General features: G+C 51.1%; 1 protein-coding gene across 12 annotated transcripts in view; it reads left to right on the top strand.

The window, feature by feature from the left end:
- MSI2 (musashi RNA binding protein 2) overlaps positions 1-26771 on the top strand; it is a 406134-nt gene that overhangs the window by 357334 nt on the left and 22029 nt on the right. For 4 of the 12 annotated variants that reach the window (XM_053567675.1, XM_053567678.1, XM_053567679.1 and 1 more), the window contains exons 11-12: positions 16378-16401; positions 17799-17861. In XM_053567675.1, coding sequence (XP_053423650.1) covers positions 16378-16401; positions 17799-17861 — 87 coding nt within the window. Of the gene's footprint in view, positions 1-301; positions 1736-16377; positions 16402-17798; positions 17862-21233; positions 21284-26771 lie in introns of those variants that run through there. The other 8 variants (XM_053567685.1, XM_053567680.1, XM_053567677.1 and 5 more) reach the window with 5 other exon arrangements.

Raw genomic sequence — 26771 nt, 5'->3', positions numbered from 1 at the left:
CTTCAGGATTCTGCGAGAATCAATAAGATTTTCCACAAAAGGGGGCCAGACACCTTTGGATAATTTTAGAGTGGGGAGCAGTTCTTCTGTAGCTGGGCTGGGTGGTGACCAGCCGCGTGGGCAATCGCTCCTTCCCACGCTCAGGTGTCCTCCCCGGCCCGGCATTCAGATCAGGATTCCATCTGGAATGATTATGGTTGCCATCACGGGTCTCCCCTAGTTCCTCTCTCCCCCCCTCCCCCACCCCAGACTTCTCATTTCAGTTTAATCTGTTAATTTCTGTTCTTATTTCACTTTGCAGACTATTTGCCGATTTCACAAGACATAATTTTTATCAACTAGCTCTTAAGAGAGGCATAACAAATTGGGGTTTGCTACCATTACTAGAGCGAGGACACGGTCCCGGCCTGGGCCACCCCTGCTGCCTTCAGTGCCCACTGAAACTCTGTCCTAGCTGCCTGTTCGAATGAATGTTCTTTTTCTTATTTTTAATTCTTGGAAAAGACTTACATCCTCATTGCTTCATTTAATTTTTTAAAACACATTTTACTCTCCAGCCACCTCCCGTTTTACGTCTTGTATGTATTGTGACCAAACCCCCCCACTCCACCCCAACTTTCCCAGAATGTAACGGGGCCAGAGGGAAACTTCTCACAAACTTCACAGAGCCTCCTCAGGGCAGTCCAGGAAGAAGCTGTGGAATTGTTTTAAATAATGACCAAATAGGCTTGTTGGGGCAGTTCATGGGGGGTGAACTTTTAAGTGCTGGTGGCCTGGGGAGGGTTGGCAGAGGGGGTTGCGGATATGTGACTTAGAGCATTTATGTCTTATTGTGGACAGTAGCAAAACTGAACACACACACACAGAAACTGTTCTATAAAATGTGAGAAAACTTAATCTAGAAGAGCAGCTGTTTAAGCACTACCTGACTCTTTTTTTGTCTTTTTGAGGCCAGTCTCTCAGCAGCCATTGCCATAATAAATAATAAGCACATCTGTCCTCCAGGAGGTGCTGCTACTTGTCTCGCTTCATGGGCACTGATCCACACTGGGCCTCACCTTCCCCGGCCTCTCCTCCCTGTCCATGCTGGCTTTGCCTTGGCACCACTGGGATAGGAGGGGATGGACACAGAGGGCCCATCCTGATCAGACCTCATCTCAGGGCTGGGTCTCCCGATGGTCACCTAGAGAAGGATCTTTTCCCGTGATCCTGACTCCTTCCACTTCCCTGTTTGAAGTATCTCCACCCCCTTGGATTAATAACATACTGTTCAGTTGGACCCTCTGCAGTCACCCCTGTGTCCCTGCTCATAGTTTGTGAGAAGCGACCCTTGTACTTCCATGTGATACGTTTGATGTGAGCAAATCCATGCATTTGAATGTCATTGTCCTTGACACCCAACATGTGCAGTTTGGCTCATCTCATTAAAGATGCTTGATGTAATAACTGGTTAGTTTCCTTTTATTTTCTCACAGGCTTTTTCATGAGTATTATTTTTTTCTTTCAAAAAACAAAATCTGTATGGCTTCTTCCCCACCCCCCGGCCCTATTTTGTTTTGCTATGAATTGCTTTGCTTTGGTGAACTTGTCCTAGGATGCTTGCCTCGCAAACATTTTAGCCATTGTGAATTTTCTTCATCTCTGTAAATAGTTCATCTGTGCGTCTCCCTAACGACGTTATATTTTTTTTCCCTTGTAAGCAACTGAGGTAGAAAAATAAATTGTTTACCACGGACATGCTGTGTGCTGCCGTCTCTTAGCCTGACAGTGTCCTGTTCTCGCTCCGGGGGAGGTGAATGCACTGAATAACCCGTGCCAGTGACAGCCTAGCGCAGTCTCTCAAAGCATGCGGACTCCCCCTGGCTGCCGCCTGTTCCCGGCCCTCCCTGCTTCCTTGCATCCCCCGCACTTGCTCAGGGTGGTCTGTCCTTGAGCAGAGTGGCAGAGCATCTGCATGCACCAGCTGCACATACAGCCCCGATGCTCCTTCCGCTGCCATCTCTCCCCCCTCAAGTGCAAATGCCACCGGAACATCTGGAGCCCCTCACTTCTGTGCACCAGGTGTGTGTGTGCACTCACGCTCATGCTTGTGCACACGGGCCCGCATGGGGTTGTGCACGTGGCTTGCTTTGGTAGCTCCCCGGAGCAGTGTGGGTCGGAGGAGACACCTGTGGTGCGGAAACGTGGTTGGATGGGAATCTGCAGAACCTTGTTTCCAGGTCCCACTGGGCTGCTTAGTAGACACGTGACCAAGCCCTGGCAATAACGCAAGTGCCTAGATAGTTGGGTTGTTAGAATTCAGGAGTAGTGTGTGTGTGAATGTAAATGGGGAAATGCCATAAAACGAGAAGTTTTATAAATAGTAGGCAATAATGTTCTTATAAAATCAGCTCTGGAGAGCAGTTCTCCCGTCTTTATCACCCATGATGGAGTTCCCTGCTGGTCAGTGAGAGGAGTGATAAGAGGATTCCCAGGTGCAGCCAGAGAGTTGCTGGGACTTTGCCCACCTTCCATTTCATCCTTTCTCCGCCTCCCTCCCCACTTGTCAGTCATCACCACTAGAGCAGATACCGCTTATCCGCGGACTGGGATTCCTTCAAGGTGCAGCCAAGGGACCCAGCAAACATGATGGGGCAGGTGCATAGTGGGCAGAGGGACGTGTCTGTGCTCTAAGGGGACAAAGGTGGGCTGCTGTTCATAGTGTCCTCTAGAGAAGGTGATGCCTGAATGGGTCTCACGAAGCCAGATAGAATGAGCTAGATAAAGAAGGGAAAGAAGTCTATCCCAGGCAGAGAAGTGACATGCTTAGACTCTGAATCAGGGAATTTTAAGGAAGAAAGAAAACCAAAAGTAAGTAATAAAACACAAAATAGTAATGGACTAAATAAAATAAGAATTTGTTTTTCTCTGCCATGTGAAAGAAGCCTGCATGTGATTCTATAATATTAGGGTTGGACCTCTTCCCTATTCTTGTTCTGGCCATAAGATGCCACCCCATGGTCTAATAAAGCTATTCAAACTCCAGCCATCACTTAACCATCTCAGAAGAACACACCTTCCCTTTCATGACACTTCTGAGAAGTTGTGCAGGACACTCTGCTTAGATCCCACTGGGCAGACTTTGTCACATAGTCAATTTCACCTGTGGGGAAACTTCAACAATATCTTTATTTCAGGTAACTATGGACCCACGTAAAAATGAGATTTGGGTACTAAAAAAGGAATGAAAAGATACTAGCAAAAACTTAGCAGTCTCTGCTACAAACCTGAGATAGGAAGCCATCACAGGTCCCACCATTAAGAAAAGTTCAGGCCAGGTGCAGTGGTTCATGCCTGTAATCCTAGCACTCTGTGAGGCCAAGGCAGGTGTATTGCCTGAGCTCGGGAGTTTGGGACCAGCCTGAGAAAGAGTGAGACCTCATCTCTACTAAAAACAAAAATAGAAAAACTAGCCAGGTGTTGTGGCAGGCACCTGTAGCCCCAGCTACTCAAGAGGCTGAAGCAAGAGGATGCCTGAGCCCAAGAGATTGACGTTACTATGAGCTATGAGAATGCCACAGCACTCTACCAGGCCCAGGGCAACAGAGTGAGACTCTGTCTCAAAACAAAAAAGGGTTCAGTGTATGGGGCACTCACAGAAGCATCTTAGGTGGGAGGAGAGATAACAAGTCCTGGTTTTAGGAGTCAGTTCAGGACATTAAATCTGGTCCCCATAGCATATGAAGGATTTGAAGACAACTTTAAGTAAAGGAATGATGTGGTCAAATTTCCACAGTGAATCAGAAGGGTTTGGAGAGATGAGGGGCCACGAGGGTGAGTCCTGAAGAGTGTCCCCTGCACTGTACCACTTCTCTCTGAGTTTTCATGTCCTGGCCCCATTCCTCTCTCCCTACCTGGAGCTGGCTGGTGGTCCTTTGGGGTCTGGCAGCTCTAATGGGGATAGCAGGGCCAAAATGTCTCTGGGCCAAAATCTCATTAACCTACAGTGGCCTAAGCTATGGAGCACTTAGGATGGTGGGGTCCAGGCATTCCTCCCACGATGCTGTGTGCAAACCACGGGGGTAGTTCTGGCCCCCAGGTGGAAAGTCTCTTCTCTGGCCGTGTTGGCCTGGACCATCATCCTGGAAATGGCAGCTTGTGCTCCTGCCTCTTCAGTAATAGATGACAGGTTTCCTCAGCTGCCAGTGTTGACTTATGAGCACTGGATTCTGCGGACAGGTCCTAGGTCGGCAGGAAGGAGGGCTGTGATTAAGTGATGCTGAGCGGCTGCTTCGCCAGGTCTCTCCTGCCTTCTGTGTTCCAGTCCAGTGATGGTTCTCCGGTGCCGGGTGATTGTGGCCCCTAGAAAAGACAGCTGTTCTCCGCTTCACATGCCGGGTATGGAGGCAGTGGATGAGAGGCTCAGGGCTGTCCTGTTCCTCTGGTGGGAAGCTGTGGCCGTTGTCAGTAGGGGCCACTGTGAGGTACGCTTCAGCTAGGTCATTCGGTCTTGGAGCAAAGACAGAGGCTTAGTGTGGTCAGTCTCACCTCTATGGCTGGGTCCTGGCTGTGGGAGCAGAGCCGTGTGCTGAGGAGGTGGAGGAGCTTGCCAGAAGCATGACGGCTGGGAAAGTGGCCTTGCCGTGGGCAAAGGGCTGTGTCCTGAGCCCGCTTTCACCCACCTGCCAGTTCTCTCCAGTTGATGACCTTTTGCTAAGTGTCAGAAACACTGACAGTGGCACACCCAAGGCTTAGGCTCCTGCTTGGTGGTGGTGGCCTGAGCCACTGTGGAAACGACTCCAGAGCTCTCTGGTCCACCCTCTCCTGCTGCCGACCCACCAGGAGAGGCAAGACCTGGCGTGGGCTTGGGGAGCGGCCTCCTGCCCCAGCCCCCCGTTACCTGCTCTTCTGGCCTCGCCCCCAGAGGTAAGGGAGCTCCTGCTACAGCCTCTATGGCCCTGTCAGGGGAGATGATTCCAGAGCTACCGAGGTGGAACCCATCACAGAACAGTGGCTTAGGACGACCCCTTATTGGGTGTAAACTTAAACTCCTTGGCCCTTTCCTCCTGCATCAGTTCACTGTACTGGGCTTTCCTCAACACCTCCAACCCCCATCCCAGAAATCCCCTTGCCAGGAGCCCTGACAGAGCCCCAGGGTCATGGGCCATGAGGCCTTTTGTTTAGGTTCCAGAATGGAGCCCAATCAGTGAGGAATGGCTGGGAAGCAGACCCTAGAACACAAGACAGGGTGGTCAACTTCCCAGGTAGGTTGCCGTGACCATGGACTTGTGTCAGGGACCCTGCGAGGGACTGTAGCACACTGTAAACAGAAGTGCTCCCTCGTAGAGGAAAGCCTCAACCCAGCAGCCCCACACATCTGTCTCATCACCAGCCCTCTCCTGCCCTGGGCCCTCACCCCTGGGGATTACCCCTTCACAGATTAGATCCACAGCCAGATTTCAGATCATAAGCCAGCTCCCCCATGGCCTGCCCACTCTCACGCCACCTGGCCCTGTGTGTAGTTGGAGCTTATCCTCTCATTTGAATACTAAAGGCAGGCTTAGTCAGGAAAGCATATCTGCTGCTTTAAAAGAAGACAGAGAAATAAAATTCAGCAGCATGCCCCAAACCCACACAAGCCTGGCACGCGGCTCTTCGGGGCTGTGGACATGCTGTGCCACCGTGCTTCTCCCTCAGTGTGGAAAATCAGGAGCTGACTCTATTCCCAGATGAAAGCAGAGAATGGTGCCTAATAGGCACTTAATAAATGTTTGCAGAAATGAATTGGAACAATCTGAATTGACGGGAATTGTGGATCTTGCTTTCCATCAGTGTTCTGCGCCTCTTGAAGCTCTTCTACATAAATAAAGGGAGATGGGACTAAGTGAGCGTTCACCTCCCCAGGGGAAAGCCCAGAGCTCGGTATCCTCAACAGGAAATCAGGAGATTGAGTTCTCCCCCTTAGCTTGCCGAGAAGATAAGACTACCTGTGGGCCTCGGTGTCCCCATCTGTTAAATGGGGCTATTGATCCTTCCTCATGGATTGTTGAGAGGCTCCGTGGGCCCAGGCACAGTCTAGTGCTTTGGAAGAGGTTGACATCATGTCCAAGGAAAGCAGCCCTGTCTGAGGAGCAGAGGGCTCCTCTCACCACAACACGGTCCCCAGTGAGGGAGGCTGCAGGCATGGCCCCCACATGGCATTCTCAGTGGGCTGAAATGCGGTGCCCACCAGATCCTATCTCCCCCCACACCTTCTTAGGTACCACCAGCCTCGCAAAGTCCCCATTAAGTCAGCTAGCAGGAACTTAATCACCTTTCTTCAAGCCCTTCAGTTTTCATTTCCATCAGCAAAAGCAAGCTAAAAGCTGCAGCTAAAAAAAAAAAAAACAAAAAAACGACAACAAAAAAAAAATCGTAAATTACTCAGCATGTAGAATTCTAGGCAGAGAGCAGTGCCAGAGCGAAGTGTTGGGTAGCTGGTGCCTTCTGGGACAGCAAGGGCAAAGGTGTGTCCCAGACACCACCCCCATCTCCCTCGGAAAGGGGTCCTGTCCAGAGACATTTTCACTGAGTCCAGGTTAGCTTGGATTCCCTGCCCCTGAGAGCCCCCAACCAAGTAGGTCCCCACCTCTGCTCTCTGTCCCTGTGTTCAGAGTCAGAGCACATTTTCAGCAGTGAGCTGGAGATGGTCGTCACCACCTGACCTGAGCTAGGGCTGCACAGGGCACAGATTTGCTAAGCAAGGGTGTGAGGGGTTCAGAGCCTGGAGCAGAATGCGCAGCATGCAAGGGAAGCCACTGATTGCCTGAAATGCTTTCAGGAAGGGGCTGCAGTCCATTTGGGCTGCTATAAACAACAGAAACTTAGTCCCTACAGTTTTGGAAGCCGGGAAGCCTAAGATCAAAGTAACAGCAGATTGGATGTGTGATGAGGGCCACCTCCAGGTTCCTAGACTGCCATCTTCTCTCTGTGTCTTCTCGTGGTAGAAGGAGTTGCTGACTCTCTAGAAGGGCACTAATCCCTATCATGGGGGCTCCACCCTTATGACATAATCACCTCCCATAGGCCCCACCTCCTCATACCATCACCTTGGTGGGGTTAGGATTTCAACACATGAGTTTTAGGGACACATAAACATTCAGACCATAGCAGGTAATGTCTGAGCTGAGTTTTAAAGCATAAGTAGAAGCTCAACAGGCAGACAAGACAGTGAGGGAAAAATATTCTGCCTCGAGGGCTCAGCAGATGTGAAGGCACACAGGTGTATGTGTCTTCCCTCCTCACATTCCCATGGCTGTCATCTGGATAGATGCTGCCCTACTACCTGGTCAGTGCTAAGATAGCTAGACAGCAGACTGGCATTGGGAAGCAGGTGCCACTCGTCCCAGAGCCACTAGTCCATGGTCAAGACACTTTGTGAACCAGGGGTGCTGACGCCACCTTGTCATAAGAGGCCATTCCCTGATGGGGCCTTTATTAAGACTACAGAGCAAGCCCAATGGGCCCTGGCTGCTGGCTGGCTGGCCAGAGCCAGCTTCCTGTGAGGTGGGAAGCCTTACCTAGACTTGCTCATTCACAGAGGGAGTGTCCAGTGCAGCCTTCTGTCCTCCCAGAAGTTGCCCCATTCTTGAGTCTGAACAGGTGTTTGGCCAGCCCCAGGGTACCCTTGGTGTTGCAGGGATGGGTGTGGCGCTGGCCCTGTGGCTGTCTTAGCCCTAGGTGCTTCACTCCGCAACCCCCAAGCTTTGTCCTGATCTCCAGCACCAGCTTTGAAGATTAGAGGATTCAGGTGAGCTAGGGGCAGGAAGTGGCACCCCTCCCATCCCCTGTATCTGTCCATGCCTCCTCTCCCATCCCCAATTCGTCCTTTACACATACTAAGCACCCACCATGTCACAGCCCTGCCCCAGACATAGGGGACACAATGGTGAGGGGAGAGACAGATCCCTGCCTTTGTAGGGCGTTTGTTGGGGACAGAGGAGCAAACAGGACTCTGCTTAGATAGAAGGGTCCAGAAAGGCTCCTCTGGTCCAGCCCCTCCTGGAGGATCTGGGAAGAGCTGGGCAGGACCCTGTTGGGAAGTCAGCATGGCAGGGCAAGAGGGCAGTGGGGCCTGTTAGTCCAGCCGACAAAGCAGAGCTTCAGGCTCCATATTCACATCTGTGTGGTTGACCAGGTCTCAGGGCCATGGCCACCCGAGTCAGCCACAGATCCCTCACCTCCTGCTGTCACATTCACCCACCAGAGTTAGAGCTTGCCACTTCACATAAAACATGACCTGTCACTCTCAAGCAAATTATAAATGTTATCTACTAAAGCCCTTTGGATGCGAAATGGCATGTAAATTAATAGGATTTTAGAATAGGAAGGCACCAAAGGGATTTCTCAGCTCCACTACAGTTATTACCTTGGGCAATAATAATAAAAATAGAAATAAAAGTTATTACACTGCTTACTGGGAGCCAGATGACTATGCCGAGCACCGAACACCATCATCCCAGTGAATCTTCCCCGAACCCCCACGAGGAGATACCATTAGCCACGTCTTACAGAGCAGGAAAACGAGGCAGAAAGGACAATTAAGCAACTTGTCCTGGGTACCACTATGAGTAAGTGTGGGAGATCGTGATTTTACCACCTCGCTTTCAGCCACCATTGTGGACTGTTGCCTTTAACCTCCACTTGAGAATAGTAATGTCTTCCATGGAGAGTTGCAGTGAGGGTGCCTTGAGGTGGGGCAGGAAAACCTGCCCACAGAGAGGGCTCCCTGGAAATATTTCTGTACTATTGGTAAATAGCTGCTTCCTGGAGTCCCCAGAGAGCCCCCCCACACACCACCCTGGGATCTCCCCCAAGACTTCCCCCCAAGGGAAGCAGTGTGTGTCCTTCCACAGCTGACTCTCTTAGGTGACAAAAGTGGGTATGTCTCCATTTTATAGGGCAGAGAAGTTGGGATCTCAGATGTTTGCTTATTGAGCTAGTGATAAGATCAAAGTAGGAATCCGGGGTATTTCGCCAGAAAGCTGGGGTGGTCAAGACTTGCGCACCTGCTGTCCTGGTTGGCAGAGGTGGAGGCCATAGGGCTGGTGTTTGGGATTTGGCTGCGGCAGATCATTGAAAAGGCCCCCGTGGGCCTCAGCTGGGGACAAAGCAGGTGTGGGGAAAGGACCCAAGGAGAGCTGACAAGTTCAGGGTCGCAGCAGGACACCCTGTTGGGAGGAAGCAAAAGGGTGACTCCTTTTCTGGGAGTTGGGCATCGGAACTTTGGGGAAGAGGGGAAAGTATATAAAGTACCAAAACGGTGAGTTCTGGAAGGACAGAGGTCAGACCATTAGTTTGTCCTGATACTCACTGGGGCAAGGAGGGAGAGTGTCTCAAAAGCAGAAAAAGCCATTTTCATCAGGAGTTGGGGGGTAAGGAGGGTGTGGATGGAGGGAAAAGCTCTCAGAATAGTTTGTTAATGCCTCCTTAGCAATTACATCCTGGGATCCCTTCACTTTGAAGGTCATGGTCTCAGTCTTAGAATGACAGGCAGACTTTGTTCTCTAGGGAAGTGGGTGTCCCTGGACTGTCCAGGAGACACAGCCTATTGACACAGGGCGACAAGGGCTGGGTGTGGAATGAACTCCATGTGGACACTCTCGTCCTTGAAGTCCTACTGGAGAGAAAGGGTGATGTCGGCCCTCTGACCAGTACTGCCCAGAAACCTCTCATCCCCAAGGCCCTGAGTGGTTGAGCCAAAGATGACCGAGGCTAGAATCTCCAGGGACTCAAATGTCAAGGGTTTGTCTCCTCCCCCAATTCTGTAGGTAGTAACTGCAAAGAATTTGAGGGACCTGTGTCTTGGGCATGTGTCCAGGGCCCACCTCGGTAATTTTTTTAACTGAATTGGAAGGACATCCCAAGGCCTTTGGGGCTAGATCAAGGGCATAGCTGTGGAAATTCCTCCATTCCCTTTCCTTTTGCTACCTTGATCTTGGAGAAAAAAATCAGTTACAATGGCCACTCCCTGCACTCCCATCCCCAAGCATGAGTCTTCTGATTGCTGACTCCATCTTCAAGCAGCATTTGGTGTAGACACAGCGAAGGGCCTGGTACCAACTAGAAGGGTCTGAGGCACATGTCTCCCACCTTTTCTTCCTGCAGAATGAGCCACAGTCCCCTCTAACCCAAGGCCCAGCTTAACATTAGCCGACTGTCCATTCTCCCCAGAGAGTGGGTTCACATGCAGCCTGGTAATGAGACCCCAGTCCTGCAGGCAGAGTCCCCTTTACCATCAGGGACCAGCAACTATAAGCTCCATGAGGGCAGAGATGATGTATTGTTTGCTTTCGTGGTTCCAGTGCTTAGAACAGTTCCTGGCATGTACTAGGTACTCAGTTAATACTTCTGAGAGGGCAAGAGGCTGAGAATGGGGTTTGAGTTACCAGGAGTTCTCTGTAGCTCACAGCAGAAGTTCTGGGTGAATTCAGGCACTGAATGCCAACTGCGGGCCTAGAGTACCCTGTGAGAATGGGAGGAAAGCGCCTGCCCTCAGACGGAGTGCACGTGTACATCTGAGCCCCTCTGGCTCTCCCTCTGCAGCCCACAACTCCACCTTCTGATCTGGAGACGGGCTGGGGTTGATGTCACAGCGCATTCCTGAGCTGCAGAATCGTTCACCAATGTTAGAAACTGCCAAGTGCCACATAGGGGTGGGGTCAGGCCTCTCCCACTCCTGATCCTCAGCTCAGGAGGGGCAGACGCTGTGTTGTCTCTCCCGAGCGCTTCCCCACTGGGAGGAATCTGTGGACACCTCAGCTCCTGGCTCTGCACCCTGACTCTGAGCTTGCCTCTTCTGAGGGTGTTCTTGTTGTTTCCTGAGGGTGTCCCTGCCTTGCCTTAGGCTTCTGCAAACCCTTTCATCTGAACAGCCATACCCCAACAACATGCAGCCTGGTACTGAGACCCCAGTCCCACAAAGGTTCAGTGTTACAATATACCTTCCCTTTAATCCCATCAAAATATTTAAAGAGTTAACATATTTTTTTTTAATTAAGCAAATATATTAAAAATTATTTGGGGCAGTTCTGTGCCAGACCTCTGTTTTAGATGCTCACACCCTTAGGGCCCTTGACCTTAGAACCTCTCTCCCCCACCATGCCTGGGAGGATCTGGGAGCAGGCTGGAGCTGCCCCACCACTCACCCTTCCCGGCAGGCAGGTCTGGCCTTCACATTTGTCCCCTCTGCCTGCCTCCTCAGAGGGATAGTTGCCAGGTTCCAAATGACTGTCATTTTCCCAGCTGCAGATGAGACAGGACAAAACATCTCCGGCCCACATGCTCTTTCCCTAGCACCCCTGCCCTGAGCCGTTGGGGGTCTCCATGGGAGTGATACCGTGAGTACCCTCCAGGAACATCAGGCTTGCTCCTTAAAAAGTGTATGTAAATCAGATTCCAATTACAAATGCCAAGAACTCAAGAATCGTATTTTGGGGTTTCTTCCCCGCCCCCCAAATGGACATACATACACATACAGTCTGAGCATGCACCTGTCCCTTTGGTTATCAGTTTTTCCTTCTCTTTAGATCAGCGGTTCTCAATCTGTGGGTCGCAACCCACAGGAACTGTATCAAAGGGCCGTGGTATTAGGAAGGTTGAGAACCCCTGCTTTAGATCCCCTGTTCTGATCTGAACACCTTGGTCCTCCCACTCCACAATGTGGTATTTAACTTTTTCTCACCCTCACTCCCTTGCAGCGACCATTCTTTCTCTGCACAGAAGTCAGGGCTGTGGATTTCCTTGAAACAAACAAACAAACAAAAAACCCAGCCCTGTTGCTTCAGGCTGGCCTGCCCAGGAGGTGGGAGCGTCCTGGGCCAGGCAGGATGACAGATGGTGGTGTTTCCAAACTCTTGTAGGACATGTTTCCTACATTCTGGGTGACAGTTTCTTCTTTCAGTTGCTTATTTTTTCAGTGTTTGGATTCAGTGAAGCAACATTGGGTTTCGCCAAGAATGTCTGAACCAGCTATAGAAATTGCTGGTAGGGAGATGCAGGGCCTGCTGGGGAAAAGGATGGAGAGTGTTTTAAGCAGCACAAATAGGAAAAATGGTTTCATAATGGACCATTTGGGTCTGTAATACATATTCCAAGAGTCTTTTATAAAGATTCCCCTTAATCATACCGACTGCAGCCATAAGGAGCCTCAGACTTCTTTCTTCTCCTCTTTTGGGGAGGTGCTCGGAGGGGGTCCACTGACTCATTCAGGGTCACAGGAATAAGTAGTGACTGGGCCAGACCCACACCCCCGGCAGTCCGCTCCCAGGCTGTCATCTTCTCATACCAAGAAGGGAAGAGAAGGCAAAGAAAAAGGTTCATAACCTTATACTCCCTAGCAGATGGGACAGGGGCTGTGTCCTTTTCAGTACTTACTGAAAACAAAGATCCCCTGTCCAGCCCTCGGCTTCCTCTAAGTCAGCAGTTCTCTGCCTGCACTGTGCATCAGAATCATCTAAGCCTTTAAAAGATACGGAGATCGGCTTCCTGCCCATTTTACGTTGTTAAAGCCCTTCCAGGCAGGACTAAGGTGCACTCTGAATGGAGGCATCTGTGGCAGGCCTCACAGAGACAGGATGCAAGAGTTAGATCCACCCCTGTGTTCTCAGGAGACCTTTTCCTTCCAGAATGAGGAGGGGCTGATGAACTGTGTAGATGTGTGCTACCATTTAACCTTTTTACAGCCTTGGCTATCCACACGGGTCACCTGGGAAGCTTGGAGAGGTCTCAGTGCTGGAGCTGCTTTGCTGCAGACCCAATAAATCAGAATCACTGGCATTCTGGGAGTGGGAGCCTGGCATTAGTGTTTGTTAAACTCCCCGGGAAGTTGGGGGAAGCAGCCAGGGTTGAAAATGGGTACCTGACACGAGCTGGGCGCTCCCATTTGCCCTAACCTGGACCCCCTCTGCTGGATGAATCATGCTCCCAGCCCACTTGCAAGGGCATTGGATGTGCTCCCCCCAAGGTGGAGGATCATGGGAGCAGAGATCTTACAGGGGTGCTGTGTTTCAGCTGGGGTTCAGAGCAGTGGCTCCCAGACTTGACTCTCATCTGCCACACCAGGGCAGCCTGATGACCATCAGCAGATGTTGGTTGAAAATCTTCTGTGGGGCAGACTCTGGGCTAGATCAAAGTGGGACATGTGACTGAGTCCGTGCCCTAGAAGAATTTGTCACCAGCAAGAGAAATAAGATGTGCACATAAAAATAGCTGTGCTTAGGTAAGGAAGAAACTGGTAAGTGCTGCAGAAGCAGTAAAAAAATAAGTGTGGTCTCATATAATTCTCAAAAAAGAATTTTTTTTTAATCCCCAAAGCACCATTAACTTCTAATTTGCAATAAATCATCATAGCTCCAAGAAGTCGAGCAAAATGTCTCATTCGTTGTCACAGGATGGTGACATCTTTCACTTGGATGAGTCACTAACCCCAGAGCTGGGTTAGCACCAACCCTGGATTGGTTGTCAACCGAGGATTTAGGTTTGTCATCTTTCTCCACCAAGACAGGCTCCAGCAGTGTCTGAGGGGAAGGAACTTGAGGGCATCTGGCCCAACCTCCTTGTCGCTCCAGGGCCCAGAGAAGTGAAGCACTGTGCCCAAGTCACAGGGTCAGCCCAGCCCAAGTAGAAGCTGGCTTTGATGCCAAGTCCACTGATTGGCAGAAGAGCTCCAGACTAGCAAGAACAGGTCTTTAAGTCTGACCCCCATTGAATAGTTGAGAGCTCCCACAAGCCCTTGTGCCTCCTGGAATTCCACACCTGGCGCTTCACTCTGTTGTACCCAGGGGTACTGTGTTCCTAAGTCCCCAGAGAGGCAACCTATAGGTTTTCTTTTCTTCCTTTCTGCTGGATTTACTCCTAACACAGGGAGGTATTAAGCCACTAAGGTGATATCAGATATCAGCCACGTGCACGGCCCACGTGGGGTTTTTTTCTTTGTTTGTTTGTTTTGAGACAGACACACTATGTCACCCTGGATAGAATACCTGTGGCGTCACAGCTCACAGCAACCTCAAACTCTTGAACTTAAGCGATTCTATTGCCTCAGCCTCCCAAGTAGCTGGGACCACAGGTGCCTGCCATAATGCCCGGCTATTTTTTGGTTGTAGTTGTCATTGTTGTTTGGCAAGCCCAGGTTGGATTCAAACCCGCCAGCTCCAGTGTATGTGGCTGGTGCCCTAGCTGCTGAGCTACAGGCTGAGTCTACACAGCCCACTCGTTTCTGTTAAGGGCTGTACAGAACACATATTCTAATTTTTGAGCAGTAGAAATTTAGCTGTGCTAAGGTGACATCCTGAAGTTGGGATTTTATGAAAATTACAGTGAAGAATTAAGGCCCCCTGTGTATTTACAACGATCTGGCCGTGGCTTCCACCACTGAGGACATGGGATACTCCAGCCCAAAGAAGAGGCGGGTGGCTTGACAGACACCTGGTAGGCCTTGTCATAGTGGCTGGGGTAAGCTCACTCACCACTAGATGTTAGTTTAAGCACTTTGCATATGTTAATCCCACACTATTATGGTTAGCTTCTTCCCAGATGGGAACATCAAGGCAAAGAGAGGGCAAGTAACTTGCCCAAAGTCACGCAACTAGTACGTGTCTAAACCAGATTTGAACCCAGACAGGCTCCAGGTCTTGTGTTAAGCAATTTTTTGTGCTACCCTACCTGAGGAGGAGAAGGGTGGTCCCCTTCATGTGTTGGCCAGGGAAGCAGTACTGAGGAAGGACCCCCCACTCTTCATTACCAGAGTGGGGAGCAGTTATCTCCCACTCTGGGCGGGGACCAGAGATTGCTACCACAGCTTTGCTCGGACCACAGCCCTAATGAGAAGCCCTGAGCCCTGCCAGACCACCTACCTGATAACCCTCAGTCTTCCCCTAGCATCCCCTGCCAGGGCAGTCCCCTCCTGGGTACCCAGCCCCTCTTGTTTCCCAAGGAAGTAGCCTGCCCCTGGTGACCTCCACCTGCACAGGGCCTGAAGCGACTCTGCAGGGTTTCTCTGCCCTGCACTTCCCAGCTCTGCAGGTCCAGCCCTGGGAGAGTCATTTCCACCTGGGGCCTCCTGAACCTCGGGCCCCTCTTTCACAACAGCTTCGGGCTGAGGCTGCCGTGATGGTACTTTGGCCTCTGGCAGACCCAGCTGAGGCAACCCTAGCCCAGCCCAACACACAACCTATACACACCCTCAAAATGTAGTCAAAAGCTATGTACACGCACACAGCCAATACACAAACACAGCACTCATACACACACAAGCTACATACACTCAACACACAATCCCAACATACATTCACACACCCAGCACACCTGTGTCCAATATCTGTGCTTGCATGTTCCCCACAAGCCCAGAGCCTTGGCCCTGGAAACTGTCTGCTAGTCACATGGAGAACATCCTTGGGGTAAGGAGTGGCTGGTAAGGCTGGACTAGAGGACAGGACAGGAGGAGGATGGCAGGGAGCCATGGAAATGGGCAGAAGGGCAGCCCAGGGCAGGATACGGGTGCAGGTACTGTCTCTCCCCTCCAGGAGCTCTCCAAGGGCTGGGCCAGGTGTTGGGCTGTGGCCCTGGTGTCTCAGAAGGAGGGCAGAGAGGCAGGGGGCTGGCATCAGAGCTGCTACCCATGCCACAGGGCCAGTGGGAGGGATAGGCTGGGCAGCCGTCATCCTGCAGCCTCCCGTCTCTTACCCGTCACTGCACTTCACCCCCCCCTTCCCATGGCTGAGATTAAATCCCAGCCCTCAGCAGTGTCTGATGCTCAGTCTCCAGCAGGAGCCTTTATCTGAGATTAAGGATAATGGATTTCCTTTCTTGGATAAGTTTTTTTTCTTCTTTCTCTCAGACTTTTTGTCCAAAATGTGCTCAACTTCAGAAAATAGACCTTTTGTTAACAAGTCTTTTCATTGACTACACTCCCCTCCCCCAATTCTGTTCCTCTCTCTCCCGACCCTCAATGCTTTCCAAGGAAACCTCAGTTTGAAGCCTGTGGTAAGAGTGTGCAAAAGAATGGCTCACCACCCCCCACCCCTCCTCCTCCCAGCATCCCAGGGTCCTGCTCTGCCTGCAGCAGGGCCCTGGTGTCCTGAGGTGGGGCAGGGAATGATAACTTGACTTCTTCCCCATTTTCCATCAGCAGTTTCCACCAGCAACCTCCTCTTCAGGACTCTAGATCCTGCTTGGAAGAAATGGGGAGAAGATTTGTAGGGGGAGCTTCCTTGGTCTCCCTCTGGGTTCACGGCTGACTTCTGGGGAAGGGGGACCTCCAGGCTCCTGGTCTGCCTGGGAGGGGAGGCCCCTTCCTGTACCCAGGGACTCCACTGTACATTTATTTCACCTGGATCTTTCTTTTTCCCCCTTCCACAGCCCTATTACCATATTTAAATGCAAGTATGTCTCTTTTCATTGACATTTTAAGTAGCCTAGCCTGACCTTTTTAGAGTAGCTTGTTCCCTTTTGAACTTCTTTCCCTTCAGTAGTACCGTGTAGCTAGGAAAATAGTCTTAGAGTTTAGTGGGCTTCTAGTTGGCTCTGTTTAGGGGATTTCTCTCTGTTTCTCTCCTTTCTCCTCTGTTCCCTGCCCTTAATGGTGCATGTCTTCCTCCCTTTTGTCCGGTAGAAGTTCTTCATTTGAAAGGCTCAGTGGCTAAAGTTGGGCGGCTAAAGTTGGGTAGCCCCGTTCGGCGGCTGTTCGTGAGTTTGCAGCTGGCTTATGGCACATCATTTAAAACCATAGTCACTGGAAGTGGGTCTTGGGGTCCGGCCTTGAGCGTCTGCCTAGATAGCAGAGGATGTTTGTCCTTCCATGGGTGGGAGCATGTCTGTGTGTGTCCCAGTGTGAGGCTGTGAGGCTGTGCGGCAGTTGCCAAGAGAAGCCCAGGGTAGGGGACTTGGCTTCCTTTATTTGGACACCCTGCAACCACAGGAGGTCACCTTGGCCTCCTGACCCGTATCCTCACTTGGCTGGGACAGCCTTCCTGCCCAGTGCCATTTTGGTAGCACAGCCCTGATGGAGAAGGATTCCAGAGACCACTAGTAGGCCCTCCAATGCCAGCCAGCCTCCTCTCCACGGCAGGGCTCAGACAAAGGAGACACGTCAAAATGTCCATAATTGCTTTGGAAGGTCAAAACACTGAGAGAACAAAGCCATAGGGCTCAGTATCCCCACACACTCTCCCACGTCTGGCCTCACCTGTATGCAGTCTCCTGAGACCCCTCTCCCAGTGTTCACCCTTGGGCCTGGGGCTGTGATGCTGCTAAAGTTTTGATTAAGTCTAGAGTTAAGCTGTCTCCTGGCTAAGAAGCCATCCTGAGTGCCTCCTGCCACAGTGCAGGGCAGACCACTCAGCAGGACCCCCGCAGGGGCAGCCAGCCAGCCCCACCATGCTTGACCCTGCTCTGGACAGGCCCCAGGGAACCACCATGTGTCAGCACAGTCAGCAGGGAGCTTGGCCCCCGTTCTCAAGAGAAAATTCCTCCTGACACTCTCCAATTATTTCTGTGTGCCTTTTAGAACCAGTTTCTGGGGTGACAAATGTATGAGACTCAAACACACCTAAAGATGCTGTCCCTTCCAGAAGCCTGAGAGCCACTGATCTGTGTCCCTCCCGGAAGCTACCCTGTGAATGTTCATTCCCAGTCTTGTGTTCTGTGTGGCGAGTGGGGTCACGGGCTGTGACGGGGTCACGGGCTGTGACCGGGTCACGGGTTGTGTGGCCCGTGAGACAGGTCTGTCCCCCGCCCTCCTGAGGATCTCCTTCACTCTGGCTCTTCTCTGTCCCCGCCAGGCTTCCCAGCAGCAGCGTATGGACCAGTGGCGGCGGCAGCAGTGGCAGCAGCGAGAGGATCAGGTAGGAAGGTGTATGGGACAGGCGGCTTCCAGGCATGCCCCCAGTGTGAGGGGAAGGTCAAGGCCCTGTCGGATCTGTGTGGCTGCATCTGTCCAACACCACTCTGACCACAGCCGGGAGGGGTGGACGGGGAGGCCTGGCCGCCCAGGGCACTCCTAATGGGGCCAGTCAAGTCTCAGGACTGCAAACCAAAGGCAGATTATTCACTCATTGTAAAAACCACAAGACAAAACCAAGTTTCTTTCTGACTTTGACCACCCCTTCACCTGACAACTGGCTTCTGGGCATCTGTGGTCATTTTCCCTCCTTGGCTTTTGCTGGTTGAACAGGCTCACTTCTTAGGTCCTGACCCTGCCAGACTGGTACTAAGTTGTCCCCTGGGTCCCTGTTCTCCTGACTGGTGGGCTAGCTGACCTGGCAACTCTCAGAGCCCCTAAAGGCCAGATGTGGGGTCAGCCCTTGACTTCCACGAATGAAGCTGCCTCCCAGACTCTTCTAAGCAAGACCCTTGGGTTCTAGCTGCCCAGGAAATCAAGCTTTCTCTCCTATGAGGTTGCCCCAACCCGTGGGTCTCCAAATCTAACCTTTTAGAGGTCTGGAGCCCTTCAAGGGATATAGGGTCAGGCCAGAGCCGGGCCACATCCAGGACACAGCCCCGTGAGGCCTTTTGTCCCTCTCCCCTAAATGTCCTCTGCCTTCCCAAGTGAGCAGACCTTCTGTTATGTGCTGGGCTCTCTCCTACCCTGTTCCCCCTATGTAGCCATGGTTTGCAGCCCTCCCCACAACCCCCCACGGATAGGGTGCTGGGATACCCCAGGAAGCACCTAGTTTGATGTGGTAGGGCTGGGAGGGAGGGGTGGAGGGGCGGAGGGTGCTGGTGAGGGTGCCAGGAAATTGAGCATTAAAAGCCCAGAGGGCAAATGCCGAAAACCCAAACCCTTGGTGATGAGAAGCTGGCACAGTGAGGCCCATTAGAAAAAAATCCGTTCCATGCAAACTGGCACTGCCTTGGAGCTACAAAGGATCCACTCCCCTAAATCATCCACTGGGGTTTTGTTTGGAAGGGGCTAGGGAGTTCTCAGGGGGCCACCAAGGGGCAATGTGCCAGAGACTAAGGGGCAGGTCCAGGGAGCTAGGACCACATCCTGACCTCCCACCGTCCTAGCTGGCATCCAGAGGCCCCACCTGCTCTCTGGCTGGTGTCCCTTGGTCCCCCCACCCGTGGGCCCTGGGGCGCAGTGCACAGCTGCCTCGTGTCTTCCTGTTACATGTGGTTTTTTAACTTGAGTGCTTTTGGGTATTGTTATAAACAATCCTACCTGTGCCTGGGGTTGGGGAAAGATAAAAAGAAAACTCTTTGAGATTTTTGAGTGTTGTTGGTCGTTGTTTTCTCCGTTCAATTTCTTTCTTTTTATATAACTTGGATTATGAAACTAAACTTTAACCCGAAATTAACCCTGCCTTTCTCCCCACCCCACCCCGTTCTCCTTGACTTCATGGCAAGTTTAAAGGGCAGCATGGGGTTCTTCGGGAGTCGGAGAGCAGTCTCCCACAGTCTGGGATCCCTTCAGTCACCCTACCCTCTCCCTGCCCCCCAGAGCCAGGCAGGAGTCCCACCACTCCCTCTAACTCCTAACCCCCCAAGGTCATCTCCAGCCACACATTTTGTTTTTGGGATCAGTGGTGTTTTATTTGTAGCCATTTCCATCAGGAGCAAAGTCTCCCCCAGCCCATTCGAGGCCAGCCATGCTCATCGCTGCACTGCTAGTGAATTGTCTTCAGGAGTGTGCTCCCAGACCACCTGCCCGCACCAGCCTGGGTTAGTGCCAGGGGTAAATAAATCCTCAGCTCTGAGGTGCCCACCCCGCAAGGTACAGGCCCAACCCCACAGTGCTGCCTAGGGGTCGGAGGCTTGGGGTGTGGCTCAGGGTGATGACTATACTGTGCTTACCATAGTCAGGGCTGAAAGACGCCTGCCTGCATGTAGACAGGGTACCCCAGCCCCCTCAACACCCACTTTGGACCTAGAGCAGGGTTACATACAAGGTTGGGGAAGGAAACTCTCTGCCTTTCTTCCTTTGAATGTGTATTGGCCAGTAGGGTGCTGCCCTCCCTACCTCTAGAAAGTGATCTGGACTCTGAGCCTGATGGGATGGCCAATTATTTACCTGTGAATAGCCCCTTGGTGGCAGAACCTCTCTGCTGTGAATTAAGACTCACTTGGGTCTGTGCATCAGTGCAGGCCACAAAGGGCTTGCTGAGGGCCTTAGGCCCAGTTCCACCCTTGCCAGGTCCTGTAACCCTGCCCCACCATTCCAGCTCCTCCCCCCAGGATAAGGATCCTCCTTCAGCCTCCTGAACGAGCAGCCTTGACTGCTGGAGGTCGTCACAACTCAACTGCATTCCCTTACTGGGATTCACAGGGTTCAGGGAGTCTGTTGAGTACCTACCTTGAGCTTGGTACTGTGCTACGCCTGAGAGGTGACTCCCATCACTGAGAAATGTGGCCTCTGCTTCCCAGGGGCTCTCAGACTTGGTTTAGGGATTAGGCATCCTATGAAAGGCCCTTTTTTTGGCTTTCATTTTTTTGTCCAGCTTCACCACTTTGGGCTTTTTTTCCCCTTCCTTTATGACTTATTGGGGGAGCTTCCTGGGGTGGGAGGCATTTGCTGAGGGCCGTGGGGTGGGAAGCAGCTTTGTTTTGCTCAGGGTGGCGACTTGTATCTGTCAGGGCTACAGTGTCAGGGTAGGAGGTCTGGGGGGGCCTTGAGCTCTGCACTGCCTCAGCCAGCTCCTCGGGGCCCATCTGCCCACCTTTCCCTAATTCCCCCAGGACCTGAGGTGAACAGGGCTCAGGTGACCCCACCCGGGGAGGTCCCCGCCTACTCCTAGATAACTTCACTATCAGTGGTCACTTTTCTTTTACCTTCACCTGGTAGTTTGAAATGTCATCTTTTCTTGTGCTCAGTCAAGAGTTTGTTTGTTTATTTTGATCGTATTCATTCAGTTCCAGTGGCCCCATCATGTCCCACCCAAACCTAAATCCAGTTTGACAAATGACTCCCACAACAGGTGAGGGAAATGGTTTGGATTTTCAGGGTGACAATATGGGTGGGTCTGTGTATCAGTCTTAGAGCTTCGGAGCCCCCTGGTACCACGCTACCCCCACCCCCACCCCAGCCCATGCCCGGCCCAGTCAGGACCCCTTACTGTACTTTATACTTGCCAGCTTTATTCCAATCTAGTAACGTGAGCTCCCGATGGTGGTGGTGAGTGTGAGCAGTCATGTTTCTGTTGTCTTTTCTCTTGCTTGGTTGGGGCTGCGGTGAGAGAGTGTCTCTGAGGCATACTTTCCCGCCTCTCTTACACTAGGATCTGCACACCTCCTCTCAAACACTCTTCTGAGCACGCTCAGCGGGAAGGTTTGTCCACACCTATTAATCCTCTCTCAGTGTCCAGCTTCCTGTTAGTACCAGCTGGTTTGCATGTTTTTGCTTGTTCAGATGAAACAGTTCAAGAAACAAACTCATATCCAACTCTCGAGAAATGTCTTTTTTTGTACACTTTCGTTTTCGATTTTTTTTTATTAGTTACAACTCCAAAACACCTGTTGTCCAGTAAAACATTTCACACCTCCCCTGCCTGTTCTTAGATTGTATGTATCTGTGGGACTGAACTTAATGCATGCACTGTAGTAGATGTACCGGTAGCCGTAGTTGTAGAACATGCATTGTTGAGTTGATATTACAGGGTCGCTGGCGGCTCGGCACAGCACGGCCGTCGGAAGGATAGTGTGGGGACCAGGAAGAGGAGGGCTCCATCTTTTCAACGTTGCCAAGGGGCTTGGATCCATGTTCCACCATCAGCCACCACCACCTCCCCTCACACTCCCTGCTCCCCCAGTGCAGAACTGGGCCACACCCTCAGCTCGAGGCTTCCCACCTGAGATCTCTGTTGGTAGTGTCCAGCTACAGTGAAGGAGAATGGAAACAGGATTGGAAGGAGTCTTAACGTTCTTCCTAGTTCTTGTCTTCTACATACTGTCCTTGAACAGAGCAGATCTCATTTCTTAAAGCCTGCCTGCAAGACTCCTCCAAGTCCTTCTACCCCTTGAGTCCTTGCGCAGCTTACATCCAGCCCTCCAGGGATGATACAAGTCCATGTGGTAGCCCTGTCTTTGTGGTCTCCTTGGGGGAGAGGGGAAGTGAGACATGACAGATGAGATCTTAAGACCCTCCATCTGGCGACTGGGGATGCACTTGGTCCCAGTGAATGTTGGCGTTCGTTCTTAGGGTGGGTAAGAGGGTAGTGGGGGAGAGTGGTGGCATTCCTAGCATGGAGATGAGTCATACAGCTCCATAGAGAAGAGGCTGCCCCCCACCCCAGTTTCTCTCCAGCTCCCCCAGGAAGGCTTCCTAGCAGTGGGGAGGAGCATTCCTATAGCCTGTGCCCCCGGCTCAGGGACTTGTCACCTTTGGACACACCGCCCTCCCTACATTTGTGGTGATGAGCCATAAGGGAGTGCTACGGGTCTCCCAGAGATTTTGGAGGTGACCCTAATCTTTACAATTGATGTCAAGTGAGGCAGCCCCAAGGGAACCTGCTCTTTAAGTCAGACTGACTGGTGTCTCTGCCATGCACTGCAGGAGGCCATGGCAGAGTCTGAACCTGCAAGATACAAGTTACCTTTTGGGGGAGACAAAAACCCAGGAAACCATTACAGAGCCCAGAAAGTCCCCAAAAGGATGGGTAGTGATGGAATGAAATAGTCGCTCTACAGAGAGATGCTACTATGTTGTGGAAGTTGGTGGCAGAGTCAGAAGACACAAGGATTGAGTGTGAGCTAGGCCATTCTGCCACCGAACAAAAAGAGGGCACCAAGGCCCAGGATGAGAAATCAGGGAGGAGCCATCCTTCTGGCTTGGCCTTTGTGGGTATGGGGATGCAGACAGGGGAATGGACAGAGGGAAATGGCCGGGATTGTCAAGCTCCAGCCCAAGGCTTGAAATAAGACAAGAGGTTAGAGAAAGAAGGCAGAGAGAGTGGAAAATCCCCTCCCAATGGCCTAAATCCTACATTTGGCTCTGCTAGGAAAATGGCTTAGCTGCCCTGTGGCTGGAAATCCTAACAGCTCCAGTTCCAGTAGGGAGAATGAGTAGAAGTGAAATGCAAGTCAGGGATGGAATAAATAGTTCAACTTGAACCAGAAAAGAATATGCCCTGGGGAGGAGAATAGATCTCAAGAAGTAGATACACCCATCCCAGCCTCCCTTCGAGATGTTTCCTGTGTCCCCACTGCCAGCCTTTGCCTTCCACGTGTTCAGAGCTGAGGGATGTGAGGGACAGCATCCCACACGCCCTCTTCCATTTGCTGGAGGAATCCTGGAGCTATTTAGGTCAGTTGCCACATAAGCTTTAAGGTCCCCGGGTATTGCTTTCAACAAGCATTTTAAGGCTCTGCTTTGTGTCAGGCGCCAAGGAATATAAAGGCAGATAACACTTCTTGCCTTCAGTGGTCTGAGAATCTAGTTTTGCCTCCTGAAAATTCCTGTTTCCCATGATGCATTGTTTCTGGCCTGAAAAATCACCATTGTCAGTTTCATTTATTTTTTTAAATGGATCAATATGTGCCTTCATTTCTGAAGATGGTTTTCCTGTGCTTCCTTCAGCCATATCTGATGGGGAGACTCAGCCCAGCCATTTCTGCTGCCCCCCCCAGCCTCCCAGCAGGCATCCTGGGGCTGTGACCCCAAGATAACTCATCTGTGGTAGCACCATAGGGAGGACACCCTTTCACTAAGATAGAGGTGCATCTGTGACCCAGAGGGAAGACAAATCTGTGACCCACTAGGACCAGCTGCTGCAACCAGCCAGACTTACCCCACGGATTCTACCTGAACACACCTCTCAGTAGACTGCCTTGTGTTTTAGAGATGTTCACCTTATTTCCCAGTCCATCATTAAAATGGTCATTTCTGGGAAAGTCAGGATTTTCTCAATAAAGAGTCCAGCATCGGTTCTCAGTAACCCCAGTGAATTTATAATGCAGAGAGCCGCCTGCTGCCAGCCTCAGCTGCATTCATGTTCCAAAGGCTTTTAAACCAGCCCTGTTGAGGATAAAATATATCAGCTCTAATCAATAATTTTGTAATAGAAATACTGTGCACTTGATAAATCAACTCTAGGGCAATTAGTGACTAGCCTTGAAGCTGAGACCTAAGTATAAGTTAATCCTAAAGTGAATGGAGTGGGGGAATGTTAATAGTTTTTTACATCAGTGCAATTATTTTCAGTGGGTGACACATCCCTGCCTGCCCCTGAGCTGGCTGGCCCTCACTCTTGTGCTGGCTCAGGAGCCCAGGCCCAAGCTGTCTAGAATAGAGGTGGGACGTGTGTTGGCCCCTTGCTGGCTCCTTAAAGGCAAGTAGAATATAATAGAGGGTTCTAGAGAAGAGTTCTGGGCTGGATGGGGGTCCTGCAGGGCCTGGGAAGCCCCTAAAGCTGGTCTTCATGTGTTGGTGAGAAGCATAGAAGAAACACATGCCTGGGCACATCTTGGCTCCTTATATTTCCACAGAGCTTTGACTTCCAGATATACACTGCCATGTCTGTTAATACACTGACTCCATGAGACAGGCAACTGGAAGGTTTTGGCCTAGTTTTCAGATGTGTGTGTTTGTTTTTATGAGAAAGCTGGGCTGCAGAATGGTTACATGACTCACCCAAAGTCACACGCCTGCATACCTGGGAAGCAAGTCTTTGGACACACCCTTCTCCCTACATTTGGGTGAAGAACCTTGAATTTGAGCCCAGGTCTTTGGCCTCCTTAACATAGTCCTGTGGAGAAACCATGCCTGTTTATGAAGAACATAACTGCCCGGTCAGACGCCTGGTACAAGGCAGGACTGAGGATGTGCGGGGAGAATCCTGAGCAGCCTTGGCTTTTGGTTCTGTGCAGGCCAAAAACTCAGGCTCTGACCTGAGACCTCACAGTCTGACCTTTCAGATGCGGACTTCATCACTGGGTCCAGGGCACCTCCGCTATGGAGTTTAACTCAGCCAGCTTCTATAAAGTATGTAACAATAGTAGTTGTTGTTATTATGTGGCGAGTACATGGGTGTACTAGGCCAAATTCAAGAGCATTTTTGTCTGTATCAGAAAACCCTATCCATCATGATTAAATCTTATAGGGGGCTTATTGCCTGGAAGCTCCACTCTTCAGTGGACTTCAGGCGTGGATTGTTCAGGGCTCTTCTTTTACAGTTCCCTTAGTTTTGCCTTCCTCATTTCAATATTGTCTTTATGTTGGTTTTTCTCCTGGAGACAAAGGGGCTACCACAATTTCTGACATCACTCCATCCTATCTAGAAGAAGAGAGGGGTCAGGTGGTCCAGGATTCTAGCTTGGCTAAGCCAAGAATCAATCACTGAGATTGGGATCCACCCTTCTGTAAATCAAATGGCTCAAACACGGTGGGGGGTGAGGAGGAGGATGGTTTCCCAAAGGAAAACCTGAGTGCTAACAGGAAGAAAGGGAGAGAGATGCCACAGAGATAACCAATGGCTACCCCCCCATAGCCCTGAAACTTCCAAGATGAGTACTGTGCAGTCTCCATGCCCTTGAGAACCTCCTGGGCTAGTGTGGAGACTAATTACAATAGGATGCCATAAACCATCCCAGAAGCCTGTTAGATGTTCAGAAGTAGCACAGAGGAGGAAGTGATTAGCTTTGTCCAGGAAGCCAGAGAAGGTTTCACAGGGAAGTGAATGTTTCTACTTCTAAAGCACAAATAAGAGCTCCCCAGAGGGCTAGGGGAAACAGCATGTACAAAGCCACCAGAGCCGGGAACAGCAGAATGAAATCGAAGCCCAGCAAATGGTGCATCTGGCTGGAGAATAAAGTGCAACAGGTGAGCAACTGTAGCTAAAACCTGAGCTTGGCAGAGGGCCCCTGGGACTTTGCTAAGGAGCCTGGATTCACAGGATCAACTGGGGGGGGGGGGGGTCTGAAATCGGGAACTGACGTCAGATTTATATGTTAAACAAACTTTAACCACATCGTCCAGAGTGGATTTGAGAGGTAGGACTAGAGGCAAATAATTCACGTGCATTGTAAATACTCAATAAATGTTAATATATAGCCACCCAGTAAACAGTAGGCCTTTTGCTCGTACCTATAAGATGATTAACTCTGGACCCAACATTGCACCGGGGACTGGGGTGGGATGCAGAATAATTCCATGGCATGGTCCTCACCTTCCCGTCTTCTAGGGAGGACAAAGTACACAACTGACCAAAGAGCTAGCTTTTAGCAAGAACAAAAGAGGTATTCCTACATGGTCAGCACTCAGCAGGCAGGGAAGCTTGGTGAAAGAGGCAAGACATGACTTTGGCCTCCAGGGATTTGGAGTGGAAAGCTGTCTGTTAAGCAGCCATGGACAAGTTTCAGGGAGACCTTAAAGACAGGTCGATATAGTCATATTAGAGGGAGAGGGAGGTTCATATTCTTCATGGCAGTGGAGCTTGGTAAAGACAGAACCATCTAAGGAAGACAAAGCTAGCAGCTGACCCCACAGAACACAGCCTGACCCCCAGTCCTGGGGTCTGGGCTAGATTTGTGACCTGGAGCAAGGGGAGAGGAATGAGACATGGAGAAGGCAGGTTATGTCACAGCAGGACTCCACCTTAGTTTCTGTAACTCTCCTTCACTTCTGCCAACAGGTTGTTATTCATGCCCTGTTTGGGGCTATTGGTTCCCATTCCTTTGCCTTTGAGGTAGCCCCTGTTCCCTGTCCTTTTTGCCATTCAATTTCCCTCAGTCCTTGTCTTTGCTCCCTCTGTTAAAATCTGGCTCAAACTGCCAGAAAGCCACACCTGATTACCCCTGTCTGGGGTGCCTCCTCCTTTGCT

The sequence above is a fragment of the Nycticebus coucang genome, chromosome 18, assembly GCF_027406575.1.
Source record: "Nycticebus coucang isolate mNycCou1 chromosome 18, mNycCou1.pri, whole genome shotgun sequence".
Lineage (NCBI taxonomy): Eukaryota > Metazoa > Chordata > Mammalia > Primates > Lorisidae > Nycticebus > Nycticebus coucang.
This window is presented reverse-complemented; position numbering and strand designations above follow the sequence as displayed.